Source organism: Triticum aestivum, chromosome 3A (assembly GCF_018294505.1).
Source record: "Triticum aestivum cultivar Chinese Spring chromosome 3A, IWGSC CS RefSeq v2.1, whole genome shotgun sequence".
NCBI classification, from domain to species: Eukaryota; Viridiplantae; Streptophyta; class Magnoliopsida; order Poales; family Poaceae; genus Triticum; species Triticum aestivum.
Window position 1 is genome coordinate 105,923,132 of NC_057800.1, and position 22,136 is coordinate 105,945,267.

The 22,136-nt window shown below is 38.8% G+C and overlaps 3 protein-coding genes, 1 long non-coding RNA gene and 1 other non-coding gene across 6 annotated transcripts; 2 read left to right on the forward strand and 3 right to left on the reverse strand.

Moving 5' to 3' along the window:
• The first annotated feature begins 214 nt into the window (after nucleotides 1-214).
• On the forward strand, nucleotides 215-3,813 carry LOC123060531 (photosystem I P700 chlorophyll a apoprotein A2). Its single transcript, XM_044483288.1, has one exon. The coding sequence runs from the start codon at nucleotides 856-858 to the stop codon at nucleotides 3,058-3,060; it is 2,205 nt and encodes a 734-aa protein (XP_044339223.1). The 5' UTR covers nucleotides 215-855; the 3' UTR covers nucleotides 3,061-3,813.
• Nucleotides 3,814-3,903: 90 nt separating this feature from the next.
• Nucleotides 3,904-3,975, forward strand: TRNAR-UCU (transfer RNA arginine (anticodon UCU)). The gene has a single exon. It is a non-coding gene; the product is annotated as a tRNA-Arg (tRNA).
• Nucleotides 3,976-4,344: 369 nt separating this feature from the next.
• LOC123060533 (ATP synthase subunit alpha, chloroplastic-like) lies at nucleotides 4,345-5,397 on the reverse strand. The gene has a single exon (XM_044483290.1). The coding sequence runs from the start codon at nucleotides 5,155-5,157 to the stop codon at nucleotides 4,378-4,380; it is 780 nt and encodes a 259-aa protein (XP_044339225.1). The 5' UTR covers nucleotides 5,158-5,397; the 3' UTR covers nucleotides 4,345-4,377.
• A 638-nt stretch (nucleotides 5,398-6,035) lies between these two features.
• On the reverse strand, nucleotides 6,036-20,414 carry LOC123060534 (uncharacterized). 2 transcript variants are annotated; one of them, XR_006428019.1, is made up of 3 exons: nucleotides 20,400-20,414; nucleotides 20,281-20,282; nucleotides 6,036-6,479 (listed from the first exon to the last, which is right to left on the reverse strand). It is a non-coding gene; the product is annotated as an uncharacterized lncRNA (long non-coding RNA). The 2 variants fall into 2 exon arrangements; XR_006428018.1 differs by lacking the exon at nucleotides 20,281-20,282 and adding an exon at nucleotides 14,562-14,564 and having other exon boundaries at nucleotides 20,400-20,411.
• LOC123060532 (ATP synthase subunit a, chloroplastic) lies at nucleotides 7,793-10,454 on the reverse strand. Its single transcript, XM_044483289.1, has one exon. It carries the CDS (start codon nucleotides 9,209-9,211, stop codon nucleotides 8,351-8,353), a length of 861 nt encoding a protein of 286 aa, XP_044339224.1. The 5' UTR covers nucleotides 9,212-10,454; the 3' UTR covers nucleotides 7,793-8,350.
• Nucleotides 20,415-22,136: the final 1,722 nt, after the last annotated feature.

The window sequence follows — 22,136 nt, forward strand, 5'->3', positions numbered from 1 at the left end:
AGCCGCGCCTCCCTTCCTATTGGCCTCCTCATTGATTTCTTGACGTCTACTCCAAGTCCCCTGGATCATGTTTGTTCCAAAAATAACTCTCCCGAAGGTTTCATTCCATTTGATATTCCTTTTCTGCGAAACACTGAAATAGGCAAAAACAACAATTTGCACTGGGTCTTGGGTTAGCAGGTTAGTCCCCAAAATAATATAAAAGTGTTGTATTAATACTTTTGAAAGGTGTTTTATTTGCTCGGAGTTCCCGTTTGATACCCGATAAAGCAAATCTAGGTTTTCGCTTTCCTTGCGATGGGCCTGGCCGAGGGGGAACATGTCAAGTATCCGCCTGGGATCATGTTTTCTTAGGTTTATTCTGGATGTACAATGCAATTTCGGTAGTCATTTTCCATTTCAGTTGGAAAATGCAGTCGGATGTTTGGGGTACTATAAGTGATCAAGGGGTGGTAACTCATATTACAGGGGGAAACTTTGCACAGAGTTCCATTACGATTAATGGGTGGCTTCGAGATTTCTTGTGGGCACAGGCATCGCAAGTCATTCAGTCTTATGGTTCTTCATTATCTGCATATGGTCTTTTTTTCTTAGGTGCTCATTTTGTCTGGGCCTTCAGTTTAATGTTTTTATTCAGCGGCCGTGGTTATTGGCAAGAACTCATTGAATCTATCGTTTGGGCTCATAACAAATTAAAAGTTGCTCCTGCTACTTAGCCTAGAGCCTTGAGCATTATACAAGGACGCGCTGTAGGAGTAACCCATTACCTTCTGGGTGGAATTGCCACGACATGGGCATTCTTCTTAGCGAGAATTATTGCAGTAGGATAGTGGCTAGGAGGATTTGAAAGGCATTATGGAATTAAGATTTCCCAGGTTTAGCCAAGGCTTAGCTCAGGACCCCACTACTCGTCGTATTTGGTTTGGTATTGCTACCGCACATGATTTCGAAAGTCATGATGATATTACTGAAGAACGTCTTTATCAGAACATTTTTGCTTCTCACTTTGGGCAATTAGCAATAATCTTTCTATGGACGTCCGGAAATCTGTTTCATGTAGCTTGGCAAGGAAATTTTGAATCATGGATACAGGATCCTTTACACGTAAGACCTATTGCTCATGCGATTTGGGATCCTCATTTTGGTCAACCCGCTGTGGAAGCCTTTACTCGAGGAGGTGCTGCTGGTCCAGTGAATATTTCTTATTCTGGAGTTTATCAGTGGTGGTATACAATAGGATTACGCACCAATGAGGATCTTTATACTGGAGCTCTTTTTCTATTATTTCTTTCTACGCTGTCCTTAATAGCGGGTTGGTTACATCTAAAACCCAAATGGAAACCAAGCCTTTCGTGGTTCAAAAACGCGGAATCTCGTCTCAATCATCATTTGTCAGGACTTTTCGGGGTAAGTTCTTTGGCTTGGACAGGACATTTAGTTCATGTTGCTATTTCCGCATCCAGGGGGGAGTACGTTCGATGGAATAATTTCTTAGATGTATTACCCTATCCCCAGGGGTTGGGACCCCTTTTGACGAGTCAATGGAATCTTTATGCCCAAAACCCTGATTCGAGTAATCATTTATTTGGTACCGCTCAAGGAGCCGGAACTGCCATTCTAACTCTTCTTGGGGGATTCCATCCACAAACACAAAGTTTGTGGCTGACCGATATGGCTCACCATCATTTAGCTATTGCATTTATTTTTCTCATTGCCGGTCACATGTATCGAACTATCTTCGGAATTGGGCACAGTATTAAAGATCTTTTAGAAGCGCATACTCCTCCGGGGGGTCGATTAGGGCGTGGGCATAAGGGCCTTTATGACACAATCAACAATTCGATTCATTTTCAGTTAGGTCTTGCTCTAGCTTCTTTAGGGGTTATTACTTCCTTAGTAGCTCAACATATGTACTCTTTACCTCCTTATGCATTCATAGCACAAGACTTTACTACTCAAGCTGCTTTATATACTCATCACCAATATATTGCAGGGTTCATCATGACAGGGGCTTTTGCTCATGGAGCTATTTTTTTCATTAGGGATTACAATCCGGAACAGAATGAGGATAAGGCATTGGCAAGAATGTTAGACCATAAAGAAGCTATCATATCTCATTTAAGTTGGGCTAGCCTCTTTCTAGGATTCCATACCTTGGGCCTTTATGTTCATAACGACGTCATGCTTGCTTTTGGTACTCCAGAAAAACAAATCTTGATCGAACCTATATTTGCCCAATGGATACAACCTGCTCATGGCAAGACGACATATGGGTTTGATATACTCTTATCTTCAACGAATGGCCCCGCTTTCAATGCGGGTCGAAGCCTATGGTTGCCCGGATGGTTGAATGCTGTTAATGAGAATAGTAATTCGCTTTTCTTAACAATAGGACCTGGGGATTTCTTGGTTCATCATGCTATTGCTCTAGGTTTGCATACAACTACATTGATTTTAGTAAAGGGCGCTTTAGATGCACGCGGTTCCAAATTAATGCCGGATAAAAAGGATTTTGGATATAGTTTTCCTTGTGACGGCCCAGGGCGCGGCGGTACTTGTGATATTTCTGCTTGGGACGCATTTTATTTGGTAGTTTTCTGGATGTTAAATACCATTGGGTGGGTTACTTTTTATTGGCATTGGAAACATATCACATTATGGCAGGGCAACGTTTCACAATTTAATGAATCCTCCACTTATTTGATGGGATGGTTAAGAGATTACCTATGGTTAAACTCTTCACAACTTATCAATGGATATAATCCTTTTGGGATGAATAGTTTATCGGTATGGGCGTGGATGTTCTTATTTGGACATCTTGTTTGGGCTACTGGATTTATGTTCTTAATTTCCTGGCGGGGGTATTGGCAGGAATTAATTGAGACTTTAGCATGGGCTCATGAACGCACACCTTTAGCTAATTTAATTCGCTGGAGAGATAAGCCCGTGGCTCTTTCCATTGTGCAAGCAAGATTGGTTGGATTAGCTCACTTTTCCGTGGGTTATATATTCACTTATGCAGTTTTCTTGATTGCCTCAACATCAGGCAAGTTTGGTTAATTTAGTTTGTTTTTTTGTACTGTATCAGCACCTAGTTCATTACTCTTGATAGAGAGGTAGGATCTGCCTTTTTAGATTTCTTTTTCTATTTATTTTTCCATCTAGGATTAGAACCGTATACTTGGTAATAATAGCAACGACACATTATGGCAAAAAAAAGTTTGATTTAGAGGGAGAAGAAGCGGCAGAAATTAGAACAGAAATATCATTTGATTCGCCAATCTTTAAAAAAAAGATAAGAAGCAAAGTTTCTCCCTTGAGTTTGAGTGAAAAAACTAAAATGCGAGAAAAATTGCAATCCCTACCGCGTAATAGTGCACCTACACGCCTTCATCGACGTTGTTTTTTGACCGGAAGACCTAGAGCTAACTATCTACATTTTGGGCTATCCGGACACGTACTTCGAGAAATGGTTTATGAATGTTTGTTACCGGGTGCAACAAGATCCAGTTGGTAAGGATAAAATACCCTTTCGTATTTGTATGGATTTCTGGAATTGATAATCATAGAGGAGCCCTCTTTACCATTCTGTATAAATGGACTATTCTATTTGTATAGATATTGGTAGAGGGGCGTATCCAACCCTCTTTTATCCACTAGTTACCCCTCTTTAGTTTAAGAGTATAGAGCAGTTTGGTAGCTCATAAGGCTCATAACCTTGGGGTTGCGGGTTCGATTCCCACTACCGGCTCCATACTCCTTCTTTATGATATATGCATGATATAATATATACATCATGCATTTGTATCTGGATTTTTTGATTTCCTAAAAGAGTTTTGGTCTAACAGTTTTTTCTCGGAAGAAGAAAATAAAATAAAAGAAAGAATAAAATATGAAAGAAAAGCGTCCATTGTCTAATGGATAGGACAGAGGTCTTCTAAACCTTTGGTATAGGTTCAAATCCTATTGGACGCAATCTTATTTCTATCTATTCTTTAAATAACTATACTAAACTAAAAACAAAGAAAACTTTTTTGCATGATTCAAATGAAAAATCTTTCTCAACGATTCCTATTCTACTAACAAGAGTAGACATGCAAAATTTATTTGTTACTAAAGAGAAAACCATTCCAGCTGTTCCTGAATAGCTTCCTTCAAAAGGATTTCCGCTTGCTCGGTGAATGTCTTGCTAGAAGATATAATTTCTTGGAATTGAGGTTTAGTATCTTTTAGATGTTTACGTAACTCATCCAGAAATTTATTTACCTATTCAATTTCTAACGAATCAAGATATCCTCTTGTTCCGGTATAAATAGTAGCTATCTGCTCTTCCACTGGGAGAGGATTTGCCTGGGATTGTTTAAGCAATTCCCTTAATCATCGACCCCTTGCCAATTGATTCTGACTTGTTTTATCGAGAGCAGAGGCGAATTGTGCAAAGGCTTGTAACTCTGCGAATTGAGCTAGTTCCAATTTTGATTTGCCAGCTACTTGTTTCATGGCTTTAATTTGAGCCGCGGATCCTACTCTGGAAACAGAAATACCCACATTAATAGCGGGTCGAATTCCGGCATTGAATAGATCCGCAGATAAGAATATTTGTCCATCTGTAATGGAGATTACATTAGTAGGAATATAGGCGGAAACGTCTCCAGATTGAGTCTCAACTATTGGTAAAGCGGTCATACTTCCTTTGCCTAAAAGAGAATTTAATTTAGCGGCTCTTTCTAAAAGGCGTGAATGCAAATAAAAAACATCCCCTGGATAAGCCTCACGGCCGGGAGGTCTTCTTAATAGAAGGGACATTTGGCGATAAGCTTGTGCCTGTTTGGAGAGATCATCATAAATTATTAAAGTATGCCATTCGCGGTACATAAAATACTCAGCCAGGGCTGCTCCCGTATAAGGCGCGAGGTATTGTAATGTAGCAGGTGAATCCGCCATCTCAGCTACTACAATAGTGTATTCCATGGCCCCCTCCTCATGGAAAGTAGTTACTACTTGAGCTACGGAGGATGCTCTTTGACCGATAGCTACATAAACACATATTACACCTTCCCCTTTTTGATTGAGAATTGTAGCTGTGGCTACTGCTGTTTTGCCAGTCTGTCTGTCCCCAATAATTAACTCTCGCTGACCGCGCCCTATAGGGATCATCGAATCGATAGCAATAAGCCCTGTTTGAAGAGGTTCGTATACGGAACGCCTGGAAATTATACTTGGAGCAGGAGATTCAATTAAGCGAGATTCGGAAGCTATAATTTCGCCTTTCCCATCAATAGGTTTAGCCAGAGCATTTACAACACGACCCAAGTAAGCCTCACTCACGGGTATCTGAGCAATTCTTCCTGTTGCTTTTACAAAACTTCCCTCTTATATCATCAACCCATCGCCCATTAATACAATCCCAACATTTTTGGATTCCAAATTCAGAGCAATACCCCTAGTACCTTCTGAAAATTCGACTAATTCACCTGACATTATTTCACCAAGACCTATAATACGAGCAATCCCATCCCCCACTTGAACTACGCGACCTATATTCTCAATCCCTACTTTCCTATTATATTGTTCAATACGTTCGCGGAGAAATTTATGAATTTCGTTGACTCGAAGGGTTGCCATTAGTGTTTCTTGACTCTTTTTTCGGAAGCAAGGGGAAAAATAATGCCTAAATTCTAAACAAAAGTAGAAGTTCAAGGCCTAATTAATTTAATTATCTCTTCCATTCCAGGGACCCGAGAATGCCAATATTAGCACGAATCGTACGGAAATGTAACTCGGTATTCAAACAACTATTCAGAGTTCCTAGAGCTCCTTGTACGGCCTGTTGGAAAACCCGCTGTCGGACCTGATTCATTGCCCTTTGTTTTTCAAAATAAAGGGTTTCGTTTTTAGACTTTTCCAATTGTTCCAAACTAATAGAAGTAGCATTAATCAAATTTGCTTTTTCTCGTTCTATCTCAGAGTATCCATTTATTCGATACTCATCCGCTTCTAGTTCGACTTTCTGTAATCGAATCTGAGCTTTTTCGAGTTGCTCAATGGTCCCTCTACGCAATTCTTCTGAATTTCGAATAGTACTCAAGATCCTCTGTTTTCGATTATCTAATAAATCTTTTAATGAAAGTAGATTATTTTGTAAGTTTACAACTTTTATGATCTCTTCCCGAACCAAACATGAATCTTTCGATTCATTTGGCTCTCACGCTCCTTATTTTTTTTCTATAGCTATTTCCATATCTTTTTTTAAGTAATGAGCCTATCCTTTATCTTCTTTTTTATGTTTATATTTCAATATACCGAAACCTATATAAGACTAGATAAATATTAAGAGGACTCTTCCGCCTAGATAAAAATATATCATGGTCAGCAAAGTTGTTTCTTTATTTTTATTTGCCCTCTTTAATAATTTCAATTTCATTAAGAAAAACTAACTAAATAAATGGAAAATGAAAATTAATAGAATTCTTTTTTTTCTTCAAATCCAAAAAATTTCTCTTTTTTATACATAGGTCGTCGATTCGGCATTGGTTAAAAAAGGGCAGGGTGCCCCCTTTTTTTCTAGTAAATAGTTCAAACCATTTTATCGATATGAGTGTTCTATATCAGATAAATTTTACATTAGCTATTTCCCGTTTAAATTCGGTACTAATACTAATATAGTTGTAGAAAGAGTACCTCTTTTTGCCTGGACTTCAAGCAGTTTAGCTTTAACCGTGTTAATGGTCTCACATTCTTGGTTTATAGAGAATCAAAGTTGATTTACCAATGAGTCGCGAAATGCTATGGTTCTTCCATATGATTTCTGAATTTATTCAGAAGTAATTCGTCGAGATCGTGCACCCTTTTCTTATTTATCCGAAAAATACTAAAAAATATTATAAAGTGCAGCCGGATAGATCCAATCTATTCTTGAAATAGACAACTCGCACACACTCCCTTTCCAAAAAAAATCAAAACACCAACCACTACAGTTAGATTTATTCGATTTGTTGCTAAAATATCGGTATTAAGCCCGAAACTGCCAGCGGATGGCCAGTGAGCTAAAAAAACGAAAGAATGGGTTACATTTTTCATATGCTCTCCTCTTATAGATAGGACGAACAAAGAACAAAGTTTTTCGATCACTTACTTCGCTCGCCCTTTTTTGATCGGTTTTTTTAATGCAAATAGATTCAATCTAGTAATTTCTTTTAGATTAAGTCTTACGTCTTGTTTGACCGGTGAAAGACTTCCTTTGTTGAAATGTTCTGTTCCCAAAATTCCTAAAATAAAAGGAAAAAACTTTCCACTTTCCTAAACTAAGGACGGGAAATAAGAAGGAGAGCATATCTTCTAAATTAATAATACTCAACTCAGCCCTTCCTAGAATGGGGTATTATCTGTCCCGATAAATAGATAATTCCAGGAGTAATAAATAGGAGTAAATTAAATAAAGTATTGATATAATTGGAATTGCGGAAGCAAATACCAATTTACTAAAAAAAGAAAAAAGTATCTAATCGAAATCGAAAGAATTTTTTTTTAAGATTAAACAAAAGGGTTCGCAAATAAAAGCGCTAGTGCCACAACTAGTCCATAAATTGTTAAAGCTTCCATAAAAGCTAGACTAAGCAATAAAGTACCTCGTATTTTACCTTCTGCTTCTGGCTGTCTCGCAATACCTTCTACAGCTTGTCCTGCAGCAGTACCTTGACCAACTCCAGGTCCAATAGAAGCAATCCCTACGGCCAATCCAGCAGCAATAACAGAAGCAGCAGCAATTAGTGGATTCATGGTGAGTAGTTCCTCGTGTCAAAAAAAAGAAATGGTTAAGGATACAATCAACCAATAAATTCTTACTTCTAAGCTCTATTGGGGAGAAGTAAAGTAACTAAAAAGTACAAATTGAAATCAAATTGAAATGATAATGTGAATTGTCCGAACTACATAGAAGGGAATTCCATATCCATATATCGGATTAGATAATGAATCTAACCTAGGAATATATAATATAATATCCTATATATACATTTGTTTCTTCTATTTTGTTTGCATATTTTCTCATTTTCTATTGAATCGGATTCTAAAATCATTGCTTAAAGTGGAAACCCGCATAAAAGAGGACTCCACTTATAGACATTAAGGATATTATAGTATAGATCTAGCCTGACTCCACCCTCCTTAATGCATATATACTTTGAAAATTCCATAATATAGTCTATTCTATTCTCTCTCCTACAACTCTAGGCTATATATTCATACGCATTTCTAACTATTTTTTTGCAACCAAGCAGATTATCCGGAACCATGCATGAATTGAGCTAAGCTGCAAAAAAAAAAAATACTATTTCCAAAAATAGTCAATTCAATGATGACCCTCCATGGATTCACCTATATAGGCTGCGGCTAATGTTGCAAAAATAAGAGCTTGAATACCGCTTGTAAATAATCCAAGAAACATGACCGGTATAGGGATTACTAAGGGGACTAAAGAAACAAGAACAACAACGACTAATTCATCCGCCAATATATTCCCGAAAAGTCGAAAGCTAAGTGATAATGGTTTTGTGAAATCTTCTAGGATGTTAATTGGTAAAAGGATTGGAGTTGGTTTAATATATTTCTCGAAATAGCTCAATCCTTTTTTGCTAAGACCAGCATAAAAATATGCCGCTGACGTGAGTAAAGCTAAAGCAACAGTAGTATTTATATCATTCGTGGGCGCTGCTAATTCCCCATGGGGTAACTCTATAATTTTCCAAGGTAAAAGAGCACCCGACCAATTCGAAACAAAAATAAAAAGGAACATAGTTCCAATAAAGGGAACCCAGGGACCATATTCTTCTCCAATCTGAGTTTTGCTCAAGTCTCGAATAAACTCAAGGACATATTCAAAAAAATTCTGACCGTCGGTCGGGATGGTTTGTGGATTCCGAACAGCTATGACAACTGAACCTAGCAAGATAGTAATTACGACCCAAGAAGTGATGAGTACTTGGGCATGAATTTGGAAACCTCCTATTTGCCAATAGAAGTGTTGGCCTACTTCTACACCCGATATATCGTATAACCCCTTGAGTGTTTTAATGGAACAAGGTATAATATTCATATTGTCCTCTGATAGAAATTGAACTTCAAAAAAGGAATTCTTTTGATTCAACCATCTCTTTCTCAACTCAGCAACTTGAAGTATTAATCTTATATTTAGGATACCAAGAAAGCACATCAGATCATAATATATATCAATACCCTCTAATATATATCAATATTCCCCTTCTTTTTTCTATGCAAAAAAAATTCTATGCAAAAAAAAAAGATATAGTAAAGTAAGTGATTCCATAAATTTACGCAGTTGCCCAAGAATTCACTATATATTCTTAATCAACGATTTCTTATATAGAGAGAACGGCCCTCACAAATTGAAAATACTAATTTGTTAAGAATCAATCGAATTGAAGTCATAGTGTCATCGTTGGCTGGAATCGATATATTCGCGAGATCCGGGTCACAAATTGTATCGACTAAAGAAATAGTAGGAATCCCCAAAATGGCACATTCCCGAAGAGCTATATACTCTTTTTGCTGATCAAGGACGATCACAATGTCTGGCAATCTCGTCATATATTTGATCCCGCCGAGATACCTTTGCAAGGTAGATAATTTTCTCTTCAAGATTGCCACATCTCTTTTTGGGAGATGGTGGAATTTTCCCATTTTTTCTTCTGCTCTTAAGTCTCTAAATTGAGAAAGTCTAGTTTTCGTAATCGACCAATTCGTTAACATACCACTGAACCACTTTTTATTAACATAATGACAACGAGCCCTTATTGCAGCTGATGCTACTAAATCTGTTGCTCTTTTTTTGGTACCAACAATTAAGAAACTTTTTCCCTTACTTGCTGCATCAAAAACTAAATCACAAGCTTCTGATAAAAAACGAGCCGTTCTAGCGAGATTTATAATATGAGTACCTTTACGCTTTGCCGAAATGTAAGGGGCCATTTTAGGATTCCATTTCTTAATACCATGACCAAAATGAACTCCTGCTTCTATCATCTCTTTCAAATTAATGTTCCAATATCTTCTTGTCATTTTTTCCACACTTCCTTTTTTTTAATCCTACCATTCCATTACGGAATTTAGTTCTTTTTGAAGATTAAGAAAGATCCGAAATAGCTTGAAATAAATAATAATTGTTCCGAGAGAACCTTGTACTAAGATAAGAGTTGGCCATTGATACATGGTATAAACATAACCACCTTAATGAATTAACTGACTTGTTTTACTTATTAAAATAAAAATCTTAAAAATCTAAAATTTGACCTGTTAGTGTTCTAAGTTCAAAAGTCTAGTAAAGTAAAAAATATTTTTTATGTATCCTTAAATGATATAGGGTTAAATGTTAAATGGGGGTTCTTATGTCTCATAAAAATTGTTTGTTACGTCAGAATCTGAAGAAACTAATTCTGTATGAAGAAACAAAAAATCTCTCATTTCTGACGCGAATAGATTTTTTTTTATTTCGAAATAAAGGTTCTTGTCTTGTGGGGAACGATGCACAAATTTTTGGAATCCGGTACCAACAGGTATAATCCCCCCCAGAACTACGTTTTCTTTCAAGCCTTTCAACCAATCAATGCGACATCGTAGGGCAGCTTTTGCTAAAACTCGAGCAGTTTCTTGAAAACTTGCTTCAGATATGAAACTTTGGGTATTCAGGGAAGCCCTTGTTATTCCCAATAAGATTGCCCGATAATAGATCGATTCATCCAAAGCTCGCCCTGCTCGTTCCGCTCGTAATAGTCCGATTAATTCCCCAGGCGAAAAAACATTAGACATTCCATCTTCGGAAACCCGCACTTTTGATGTTACTTGGCGTATAATAATCTCTATATGTCTATTATGGATCTGTACCCCTTGGGATCGATAAACCTTTTGGATTTTATTAACCAAAGAGATACGACTTTGGGCTATGGTTAGCTCAGCTCCAATCAAGAATCCCCAAGGGACCCCAAGAATTCTTGGTATACGCTCATTCCAATCCTCAATTCTCCTTTCGAGATTCGGGGATAATGAATCAATTGAACGCGCTTCAAAGATTTGTTCCACTTTTGGAAGACCTTGCGTTATGTCACTAGATCTCGATTTTTCATATATAAACGTAGCAAGATCCGAGATGTCAGTTGCTTGTCTTCAAGCCTCAACCTTATTCTGACTCCTACTAGGGCAATCAGGTTTATGTCCCCCTTCCACAGATTTCCACCTCAGTCATATTTGTCATAGTGCTTAGGTGAAGCCCTGTGTCGGTAACTTCATCATCACCGTCAGCACGTCGTCGTGCTGACGAAACTCTCCCTCGGCCCTCGGCCTCGGTACTTGATCGGTTGAATCGCGAAGACGTTCAACTACATCAACCCATTACTTAAGGCTTCCGCTTTCGGTCTACGAGGGTACGTAGACACACTCTCCCCTCTCATTGCTATGCATCCCAGGAGTGGGAAGAGGCCACCAGACGCCTGCCGCGCCGTTCGCATGGGTGGCGCCATTCGCCTTGTTCGCGGCCCGCTAGATGCCAATGTGTTGGTCCATAGGCTCGACCGCCTCCTTGGCCCAGGTGTCCACCTGGGAGCAGTAGAGGAACATGGCCATTGCATCCTCAAGCTGGGGATCTCCGATGAAATATCCAACTTGGAGCTCGAGATCGCTCTCCAGATGTACCGCAAGTGTTAACGGTGTCTTGGACTAGGGGGTACTCACCACGTCATCTCCCGATCTGTTAGATTGGGCCGAGGACCCCCATGGCCATATACTCATGGGCCAGTTCGGACAGCTGCCGCATACAAGATTCCACAAGACTTGGTGATCAAGACAAGGACTTATCCCCACCGGCATATTCGGCTAGGACTCTTGTTATCCTAGGCCTCTGGTGCATTATATAAAACGAGGCCAGGCTAGTCTATAGATATATACAACAATCATACCATAGGCTAGCTTCTAGGGTTTAGCCTCTCTGATCTCGTGGTAGATCTACTCTTGTAATAATCATATCATCAAGATCAATCAAGCGGGAAGTAGGGTATTACCTCCATCGAGAGGGCCCGAACCTGGGTAAACATCGTGTCCCCCGCCTCCTGTTACCATCGATCCTAGACGCACAGTTCGGGACCCCCTACCCGAGATCCGCTGGTTTTGGCACCGACATTGGTGTTTTCATTGATAGTTTCGAAGTGTGATCGGCAAAAGGATCGATGGCTCGTCTGCAGATTAACTGCGACGTCAACATCTTCGTCACCGGCTCGACTGCTCACCTTGGCTTCATCGAGGACTGTGCCCTGCCTCCGGTCATCATGTTCGGACGAGGTCCTTTATCAACACCAACTCCGATCTCTATCAAGATCATGGAGGAATCGTCCATGGAGCCCAGGGGCTCAGCGTCAACATTGCCCTCGGGCGACCGTGTTGTTTTTCCGAATAGCGAACTTCTATCCGCTGCCACCATCTCTTAGAGCATTGCTTTGACGATCCCTTTGGTGGAATTGTGCAGAATTGGGTCTACAACAACCATGCAAAATTTCGTTGAGTTCCTATGGAGGAATCTCCGGCAATCTACGATATACCGGAGCCCTGTCAAATCTGGACGGGAATCTGGACGAGTTTAGGGCATGGTCTCCAGAGCCCAGCTCGGAAGTCCTCTGGAAGATCCAACCGTTCATCTGCTGCGGAATTCCCATATCTACCACCCCTCCAAATTTCAGCTCAATCCCACCGTCCAAACTCCGGGAACCTTCCGATTAGTGCATCACTTTTCAGATCTGTTTCCTGCGCGAATATGGATCCGACCCGAATTCATGTTTCTTTACGAACGTGATATTTGACAACCTTTTTAAAAGGAATTTTCTTCTATGGTATTGTGCATTGTTTTTAACACGCGCCCATAAAATCTTAATGCTCCTCTGAGGTAATATTTGCCATCACTGTAACATCCCAAAATTCTAAAATTTGGAATGCTATAATAAATAGATAAATTTGATTGATTGTTTGATTGATTGTGTGAAATTGAGTGAAATTCGAAACCTTTTTGAAAGTTAAATGAGAGGGAATAAAAGGACTTTCCCAAGCTTTCATTTTGCATTCGTGATCTCCGTGAATTAAAATTCTTTTCACCACGAAACCCTGGAGAGAAGATGACATGACTTCTTCCATTTATTTAAATGACAATGGGTATTGAAAATATTTGAATTTCATTTGGAAAATATTTCCAATTCTGAAACTTTATGCAACTCAATGATTTTCACGAGAGGAGATAAAATGACTCTTCAAATTATATGAAATATGAGTTGGGAGTTTCAAAGGATCAAATTCAAAGTCTTTCGGAATTATTTTTCAATTTGGAGTTATTTGGATTTTATTCAAATCATTTTTCTCCAAAAATAAAATAGATGGAAAATAGGGTAACATGATTCCCTACAACAGAAAATTGGAGAGAAATAAATTTGATTTCATTTTGGTATTTTTAAAATGATTTTGTTGGATCTTATTAGAGCAGGAGCACTGTTTGAATTATTAGAATTTGTGTGTACTTTATTTAGTGCTAGAAAAATGTTCATGTCTTAGAAAATCTTTTTCTGAAAATTTTGATATATAATGTGCCTATAAAAAATTATTTTATTTTGTTATTCGGTTTTCCTTCTGTTTCTCCTTTTTAAAAAAAATCTGTACTTGCGGCCCATATTTATTTATCGCCTACATGCACAGTATAGTAGTTTCTGGCGCCCCATTGTTTTTTTTCTCTCTTAAATAGGCCAGGCTCAACCAGCCTTTTCATTTTTTTTCTTAGGCCGAATTTTTGTAAAAGAAACTCCAGCCGCAGCGTGCACGCGGCCGGCCGAAGGCCTTTAGGCCCATGCGAGCCGCTCACCTCTTTTCATCTCTGTTTCGTATATTTTTGTCTACGTTTAGTCCCACATTGCCTAGCCTTTGACCTCTAAGCCTCTTTTCTACCAATAAATATAGACCCATAGAGCCTCCAAAAATCATCTGATTCGGGTTAAATCAGTATTTTGATTTGACTAGATTCATTTAAGAAAAATATATTTCTCCTCTCCGGCGCGACTTCTAGAAATTTTTTGCCTTATAAAGGTATCTTTCTCCTCTCCTCTCTCCAAAGTCATCTTTTCTCTGCCTTATAAAGGTATCTTTCTTTGTTTTTTTCTTCTTCTTATACTTCCGTAGTTTATTATTTTTAGACTAATACGATAAAATAATTAGATTATCAATTAGTCTACGTATTTATACATTAGACCCTAGCCCGTAGCTATTTTTTCTTCCGTAAAACAGCTTGCCCCTGATTTTTCAAATAGCCATAACTTTTTACTCGTTTGTCCAAATCCAACGAAACCAACGCCCACTTCTTCGTTATGATCCCCTCTATCCAGTAATTCAACCCAAACATGTTTTTGAAATTTTTAAATTTGAATTAGACCAGATTTTTATTCAAACTTCGTTTGATCACAACTTGAGTTCTATAACTCTGATTTAGTTGATTCTTTTTGCAAATTAAAGCTCTTGACCTAAACTTTCTGTTAAGGCCAAATTCACATAATTTTGGTACTGTTAGAAATTGTTTTATGTTGCAAGAGTTATTTGCTAGGTTTTGAAGTTTTCCGAATTGTTTTCTTCTTTCTCTCCGACCTTTTGAGTGATTGCTTATGTGTGGTTACTATTGCTTGCTTACGATAGATTGACCGGAGTGTGACGAGTAGAACTATCAAGAGTTATGAGTGCGAATCATCTTTATCAACATTGCAGGCAAGTTCACACTTTGATCATATCCCTTTCATACCCAATTTTTATGCATTAGTTTCACCCTCAAACATTGCATGAGAAGGAGTGATAACATGTGGGTATTGGGAAGTAGTTGATGAGGTAGGAACCTATTGCCCTACATTCAAACCTTGGGAGTTACTATTACGTTATGCTTATATTGCCATGCTATGCTCGTAGAGGTGGATTGGGTTTGAGAGTATTTCATAACAAATGTGAGATTGTTAATTAATGGTTTACTTAAGGTGGCAACTTTAACACACATCTGGGTGGATTGAGGCACCTGGGTATTACAGCGATTGCTTGTCTAGGCACCTGGGTATTCCAGGATTGCCTGTTTTTTTATGGACCGCCACCCAGGCTCAAAGGGATCATGAGATTATTCATACTAGAAACTTCCGTGTGCAGCCACAAGCTATTATGGGCTCTAGCATAGTTGATTAAGTCGTGTGAACTCTTACAGTGGTAGACTAGCAGATGTAGGGGTTGTAGGTGGTACGGTCTACCCATTGTAAGGTTCAAACACTTCTGGAAGACTATGTCTCGGTCATCCTTTTCTCAAACACCATGTAGTGTGAGAAATCCAATGGAGGAGATCGAGTCTTGTGGGGAAAAGTGCGCAAACCTCTGCAGAGTGTATAAACTAATCATGATTAGCCATGTCCCCGGTTATGGACGTTTTGAGTATCTAGTACTTGGATTAGCATGTGAATCTCATCATCTGACATTAAATAATTTTGTTGGGTTTAATGATGTTACTTAATTGGGATTGAGAATGCTGTCAACCATTCTCAATGATTAACAACCACCATGATAGTTAAATAAAATTTATTCCTTTGTAGTAGGGAAAATTTGGCTTTTCGCAAAAACCTTACAACCATAGAGCTTTTCCACCAACCAAATATGCATGTAGTGATAGCCGTTATTCATCATTCTCTATGGTGTGAATTTGCCAGTACATTCAATGTACTGACCCTTTGTGGCTGCAACGTCTCATGTTGCAGGAATCTTACGACGAGTAAGTGATTCGTTAGGGTTACTATTTCTACACTCAACTTTGCTGTTGGTGTTGATGGGAATCCACAACTTTGTTACTTCCGCTATTTGGATTGAGGTAATAGTATTTACATTACTTTTTACATGTGATATATCTCTGTTATAAATCCTCGAGTACTGTGTGTGTCAGCATACCGATCCAGGGATGACACTTAAGCACAGAGACTTGACCGTCTGAGGTCGGGTCGCTACAAGATGGTATCAGAGCACATGTTGATTGTAGGACGTGACCCTAGAAATTGGCAAGCCCATAGGAAAGATTTTCTCTACAACTTCATTTTCAAAAGATCTTTTACTTCTCTTCTCTTATGAGCTTATTCAAAAATTCCTTTTTAGTGAGACTATACCCTTTTCCTCTTTTTACCACTCGACTGATGAGGCCACTCCAAGAAGTACAAGATATCGGACAACTGAGACCATTCAGAATGAAGAGTATTTTCCGTGCATCTGAATAATGGAAACTACAATGGTTGAAGACCTAAGACAAGTAGAATTTGAAGGCTCTGAAGAATTCCCAAATTTGTATGACCTAGGAAGGCTACCCTTATGGAACTTGGCAGACTATGGAAGTTGTCAATACCCGAGATCAAGGTGTATCGGAGAAAGACTGAAACAAGGAGCATGAGAACTCGAAGTTTTGTCAAAAAACCCTAAGGCAGGAGATATCAACTATGGAATGATAGCTCATGGGAATGACAAGAGCAGAAACACAGTTATTCGTGATGTCATCGCCCGCTGATGCTACTGTCACCGTGCTGAGTTAAGGATGCATTTCTTCAGAATTGATTTGATGGAAGAAGGCTGATGGAGCACCTATTAGTAAGATGAATTTTTAACCTTAGCCGGTGTATCACCAGGATCTGGAGTAGTACATCAAGAAGTTTAAGGTGGAGCTCCATGAAGCCATATTAGACAATGAAGCATTTCGTGAAGAACTCAGGAACCAAAAGCTGAAAGTAGCCAAGCTGGAGGAGCTACAACCTCGAGATACCGGAGATTTGTCAGGAACTGAAGGACGGTATGACCATGGTTCATGTGAAGGATGTTGAAACCAGAAGTTTGGAACACAACTCTAGAATATTAAAGGACGTCACGAGAGACTTCGCGTCAATAGAGTTGATCTGGCAAAAGAACTTGAGAAAGACAAGCATGATCGGAAGAAGCCACTGGAGGCATGAACAAGGCTTGAAGAGTTTGGAGACGTTGAAGATTTATTGCCCTTTAGAAGACCAAACCCCTGTTATATACCTACGTTAGATGCGACGTTTGTGAGCTGTCATTTGTTTGACGTTTTTCCCGACGGCCACAAATAAAATCTGTCTTTTCAAAACTTTTGTTTGTATTGTGTGCATCCCCCTTTGTCTCTCTCATCTCACCCCAAACCCATGGACCCAATAGAGGACGAATGGAGATAAAATCATGTTTCCCTGGACCGATAAGTCCATTGGAGATGGACCGATGGATTCAGAACACGGAGGATCACATGAAGAATAACCCTATAGTCGGAAAGGATATGACCCAGCATGCTCTTCAGTGCTTTGAAAGAGGTGCTGCTACTTGGTGGAGGATGTACCAAAAAAATAAATGGATGGCAAGGAGTAACCACTTGGAAAGAATTTAAGTTGACTCTGCCAAAGTCTCGGCTTGTGTCCCAGAAGTTGAAGCCTTATGGAAAGGATATGAAGAAACCTCGTGCATGCAAGATTTGTGGAGAAATAGGACACACCCATAAAGAACACAAGGATGAATGCCCTAATTGTGAAGGAAGTCACCCAGTTGAAGAATGCCCAACTAGGCAGATTACTTGTTTCTTGTGTGAAGGGACTACCCACTATCATGCTCGGTGTCACATTTACCCCATGGTACAACGAACCATCCAGCAGAAGAAAGAAGTAATGAAAGGAGCCCTCATGGAAATTTTAGAAGAAGCTGTGATGAAGGAAGCGATGGAGGACACACCCAAAGAAGATTCGAGTACACCCTGCACTAAGTCTTGCTATTCATGTGGAGAAGAAGGACACATCTCCCAAAATTGTTTGAATGGGGATCTAGTAGAATTCCTGACAATATGACCCACAGGAAATAGAAGCCCTGATTGGAATGGAAAAGTCTAGGAAGAGAAACCGATTGGAGCCCAGGAGGGACCTAAGTCATATCACCTGTTATAGGTGCAAGGAGTCAGGGCACTACCTCAACAGTTGCCCAAAAAGGAAACCTCGAGACTTGTCAGAAGTAATATGTTTTCGTTGTAATAGAGCAGGGCACTTTGCCAGAGGATGCCCCAAGGAGAAGGAGACTTCTGCTAGATAGTTGAGTTTGCAACAAAAGAAATGGAGTAGTAGAAGTGAGAAGATTTTCTTTTATATTGAGGTGTTGAGTTGATACATGTAATGGAGAAGCGAGAGATTGTAATCACTTGAGAATGAATAAAGTTAGCATCGTTGGTACTGATATGGATTTTATGAGTTGTTACCCTATGAAGAAGAATTTTGAACATTTTTGAGGATATGAGAAATATGGTCTATGGAAGATTTGTGCATTTTAAGGGTGGTAGTACCCTGTAAGAACCCTTGACCCCTGGAAAAGATAAGGATACTCCACTGAGTGGATTTCAGATAAAATGAATACGAGTTTTGTCTCGATATTTGTGAAACCCCAAGAGTATGTGGGATGAAGTTGGAGACCGTCAGTTGTTTGGACCAAATGTGATCAAGGAGTCAGAAGAGAATGTTAAGTTGATTCGAGATAGATTGAAGGTAGCTCAGTCCAGGCAGAGGAGATATGCAGACTCAAAAACTCAAGGAGGTAGTCTATGAAATTGGAGACAGAGCATGTCTTCGTGTGACCCCTCTGCGAGGAGTTAAACGATTTGTAGTTAAGGGAAAGTTAGCCCGGAGATTTGTAGGACCATACCGAGTTTTGGAGCGTATGGGAGAAGTGGCCAACAAGTTGGAATCACCCGAAGGACTGTCAGGAGTTCAAGATGTGTTTCACGTTTGCCGGTTGAAGAAGTGCCATGCAGAGATGGCCAATATTCCCCTATAAGGACGCTTGACCCTGGAAAGGATAATGATGTTCCACGAAGTGGAATATGGACTCCATAAGTATAAGTTTTTATCTCGGTATGTGGGATATCCCACGAGGATGAATAGATAAATTACTATTGGATATAAAGGAGGTATGATGTCGGAAATATGGATCAATGGAAACTCCATGATGAGTCTGAGTAATCATGTCCTAGTTTGGTGCCAATAGAAGGAAGAAGACAGTACAATTGGATGGATTTTAGAATACTAGGAAGTTGGAAGTTGGAATAACGATCAGTTGCCCCGAGGATGAGTTCAAGGTTACAAGTGATGAGATGGGCCATAACCCACAGGCCCCAGGACCTGCCAAGAAGCAAGCACATTCTTGCTGAAGGAAAAACCCTGGAAGAAGAAGTTACGTTTAACGACAGACGATCTTATAGGAGTTTACGCAAAACCTGAGAGTTGTGAAGAAACGATAGATGTTTGTTTGGCTTGCAGAATCAATGGATTCATCTGAACTTGGTTCGTTGACAAGAGAAATTCTGCAATGCTTGTGAGGATGACCGAGTGTTCGAATGCGAGATTCACTAAACCATGTACAAGGTAATGATTTGGGTGCAGGATGGATTGATCACCATACCGACTTACTCTTATTATTCGCCTTGATATATGGAATGGTAAATCTGAGTGACTTACCTATAGTAGAGAGACGATGATCAAAACCCTGTTTAAACCTTAGAATGGTATAATAAATTTTTCCCTTGTACAAGGCAGCTTTTGCCAACCGTAGGTTATATGGTGAGGATCAACCAGACCCATTTCCTGCAGAAGGAACCATAAATTGTTGACCACCATGAGATATCGATAGTTGTTTAGTTTTGGCGCCAGACCCATCAGCTAAGAAGACCCGGTCACAGAAGAACCTTACCAAGATGAAAGACAGAAGAATTGAGGAAAAGGTTATGCCACTACCGAAAGAGCCCAGATAAGGAATTATCCTGAAGATCTGAGAAGACCGACACTGTTAACAATATGGATAAAGTATATGAGTTTTGATGGAACCGTAACCATGCTTCTAAGGGTGGTAGCACCCCAGACCCCGAAGACGATTGATGAAATTTTGAAGAGACCCCGAACCTAACCTATTTCTTTCTAGCCTCTCCGAATCTCGAGGACGAGATTTCTTTTAAGGGTGGTAGGTTTGTAACATCCCAAAATTCTAAATTTTGGAATGTTATAATAAATAGATAGATTGGATTGATTGTTTCATTGATTGTGTGAAATTGAGTGAAATTCGAAACCTTTTCGAAAGTTAAATGAGAGGGAATAAAAGAACTTTCCCAAACTTTCATTTTGCAACGAAACCCTCGAGAGATGATGACATGACTTCTTCCATTTATTTAAATGACAAGGGGTATTGAAAATATTTGAATTTCATTTGGAAAATATTTCTAATTCTGAAACTTTATGCAACTCAATGATTTTCACGAGAGGAGATAAAATGACTTCTTCAAATTATATGAAATATGAGTTGGGAGTTTCAAAGGATTAAATTCAAAGTCTTTTGGAATTATTTTTCAATTTGGAGTTATTTGGATTTTATTCAAATCATTTTTCTCCAAAAATAAAATACATGGAAAATAGGGTAACATGATTCCCTACAATAGAAAATTGCAGAGAAATAAATTTGATTTCATTTTGGTATTTTTAAAATGATTTTGTTGGATCTTATTAGAGCAGGAGCACTGTTGGAATTATTAGAATTTGTGCATATTTTATTTAATGCTAGAAAAATATTCATGTCGTAGAAAATCTTTTTCTAAACTTTTTAATATATAATATGCCTATATAAAAATTTTATTTAATTTTGTTATTCGGTTTTCCTTATGTTTCTTTTAAAAAAACTGTACATGCGGCTATATTTATTTATCGCCTACATGCGCAGTATAGTAGCTTCTGGCGCCCCATTGTTTTTTTCTCTCATAAATAGGCCAGGCCCAGCCAGCCTTTACCTTTTTTTTCTTAGGCCGAATTTTGTAAAAAAAAACTGCAGCCGCAGCGTGCACGCGGCCGGCCGAAGGCCTTTAGGCCCATGCGAGCCGCTCACATCTTTTCATCTTTGTTTCGTATATTTTCGTCTACGTTTAGTTCCACATTGCCTAGCCTTTAACCTCTAAGCCTTTTTTCTACCAATAAATATAGACCCATAGAGCTTTTAAAAATCATCCGATTCGGGTTAAATCAATATTTTGATTTGACTAGATTCATTTAAGAAAAATATATTTCTCCTCTCCGGTGCGACTTCTAGAAATTTTCTCTTCTCTCCAAAGTCATCTTTTCTCTGCCTTATAAAGGTATCTTTCTTTGTTTTTTTTCTTCTTATACTTTCGTAGTTTATTATTTTTAGACTAATACGATAAAATAATTAGATTATCAATTAGTTTACGTATTTATACATTAGACCCTAGCCCATAGCTATTTTTTCTTCCGTAAAACAGCTTGGCCCTGATTTTTCAAATAGCCATAACTTTTTACTAGTTTGTCCAAATCCAACGAAACCAACGCCCACTTCTTCGTTATGACCCCCTCTATCCAGTAATCCAACCCAAACATGTTTTTAAAATTTTAAAATTTGAAGACCAGATTTGTATTCAAACTTTGTTTGATCATAACTTGAGTTTTATAACTCCGATTTAGTTGATTCTTTTTGCAAATTAAAGCTCTTAACCTAAACTTTCGGATAAGGCCAAATTTACATAATTTTGGTACTGTTAGAAATTGTATTATGTTGCAAGAGTTATTTGCTGGGTTTTGAAGCTTTCCGAATTGTTTTCTTCTTTCTCTCCGACCTTTTGAGTGATTGCTTATGTGTGGTTACTATTGCTTGCTTATGATAGATTGACCGGAGTGTGACAAGTAGAACTATCAAGAGTTATGAGTGCGAATCATCTTCATCAACATTGCAGGCAAGTTCACACTTTGATCATATCCCTTTCATACCCAGTTTTTATGCATTAGTTTCACCCTCAAACATTGCATGAGTAGGATTGATAACATGTGGGTATTGGGAAGTAGTTGATGAGGTAGGAACCTATTGCCCTGCATTCAAACCTTGGGAGTTACTATTACGTTATGCTTATATTGCCATGCTATGCTCGTAGAGGTGGATTGGGTTTGAGAGTATTTCATGACAGATGTGAGATTGTTAATTAATGGTTTACTTAAGGTGGCAACTTTAACACA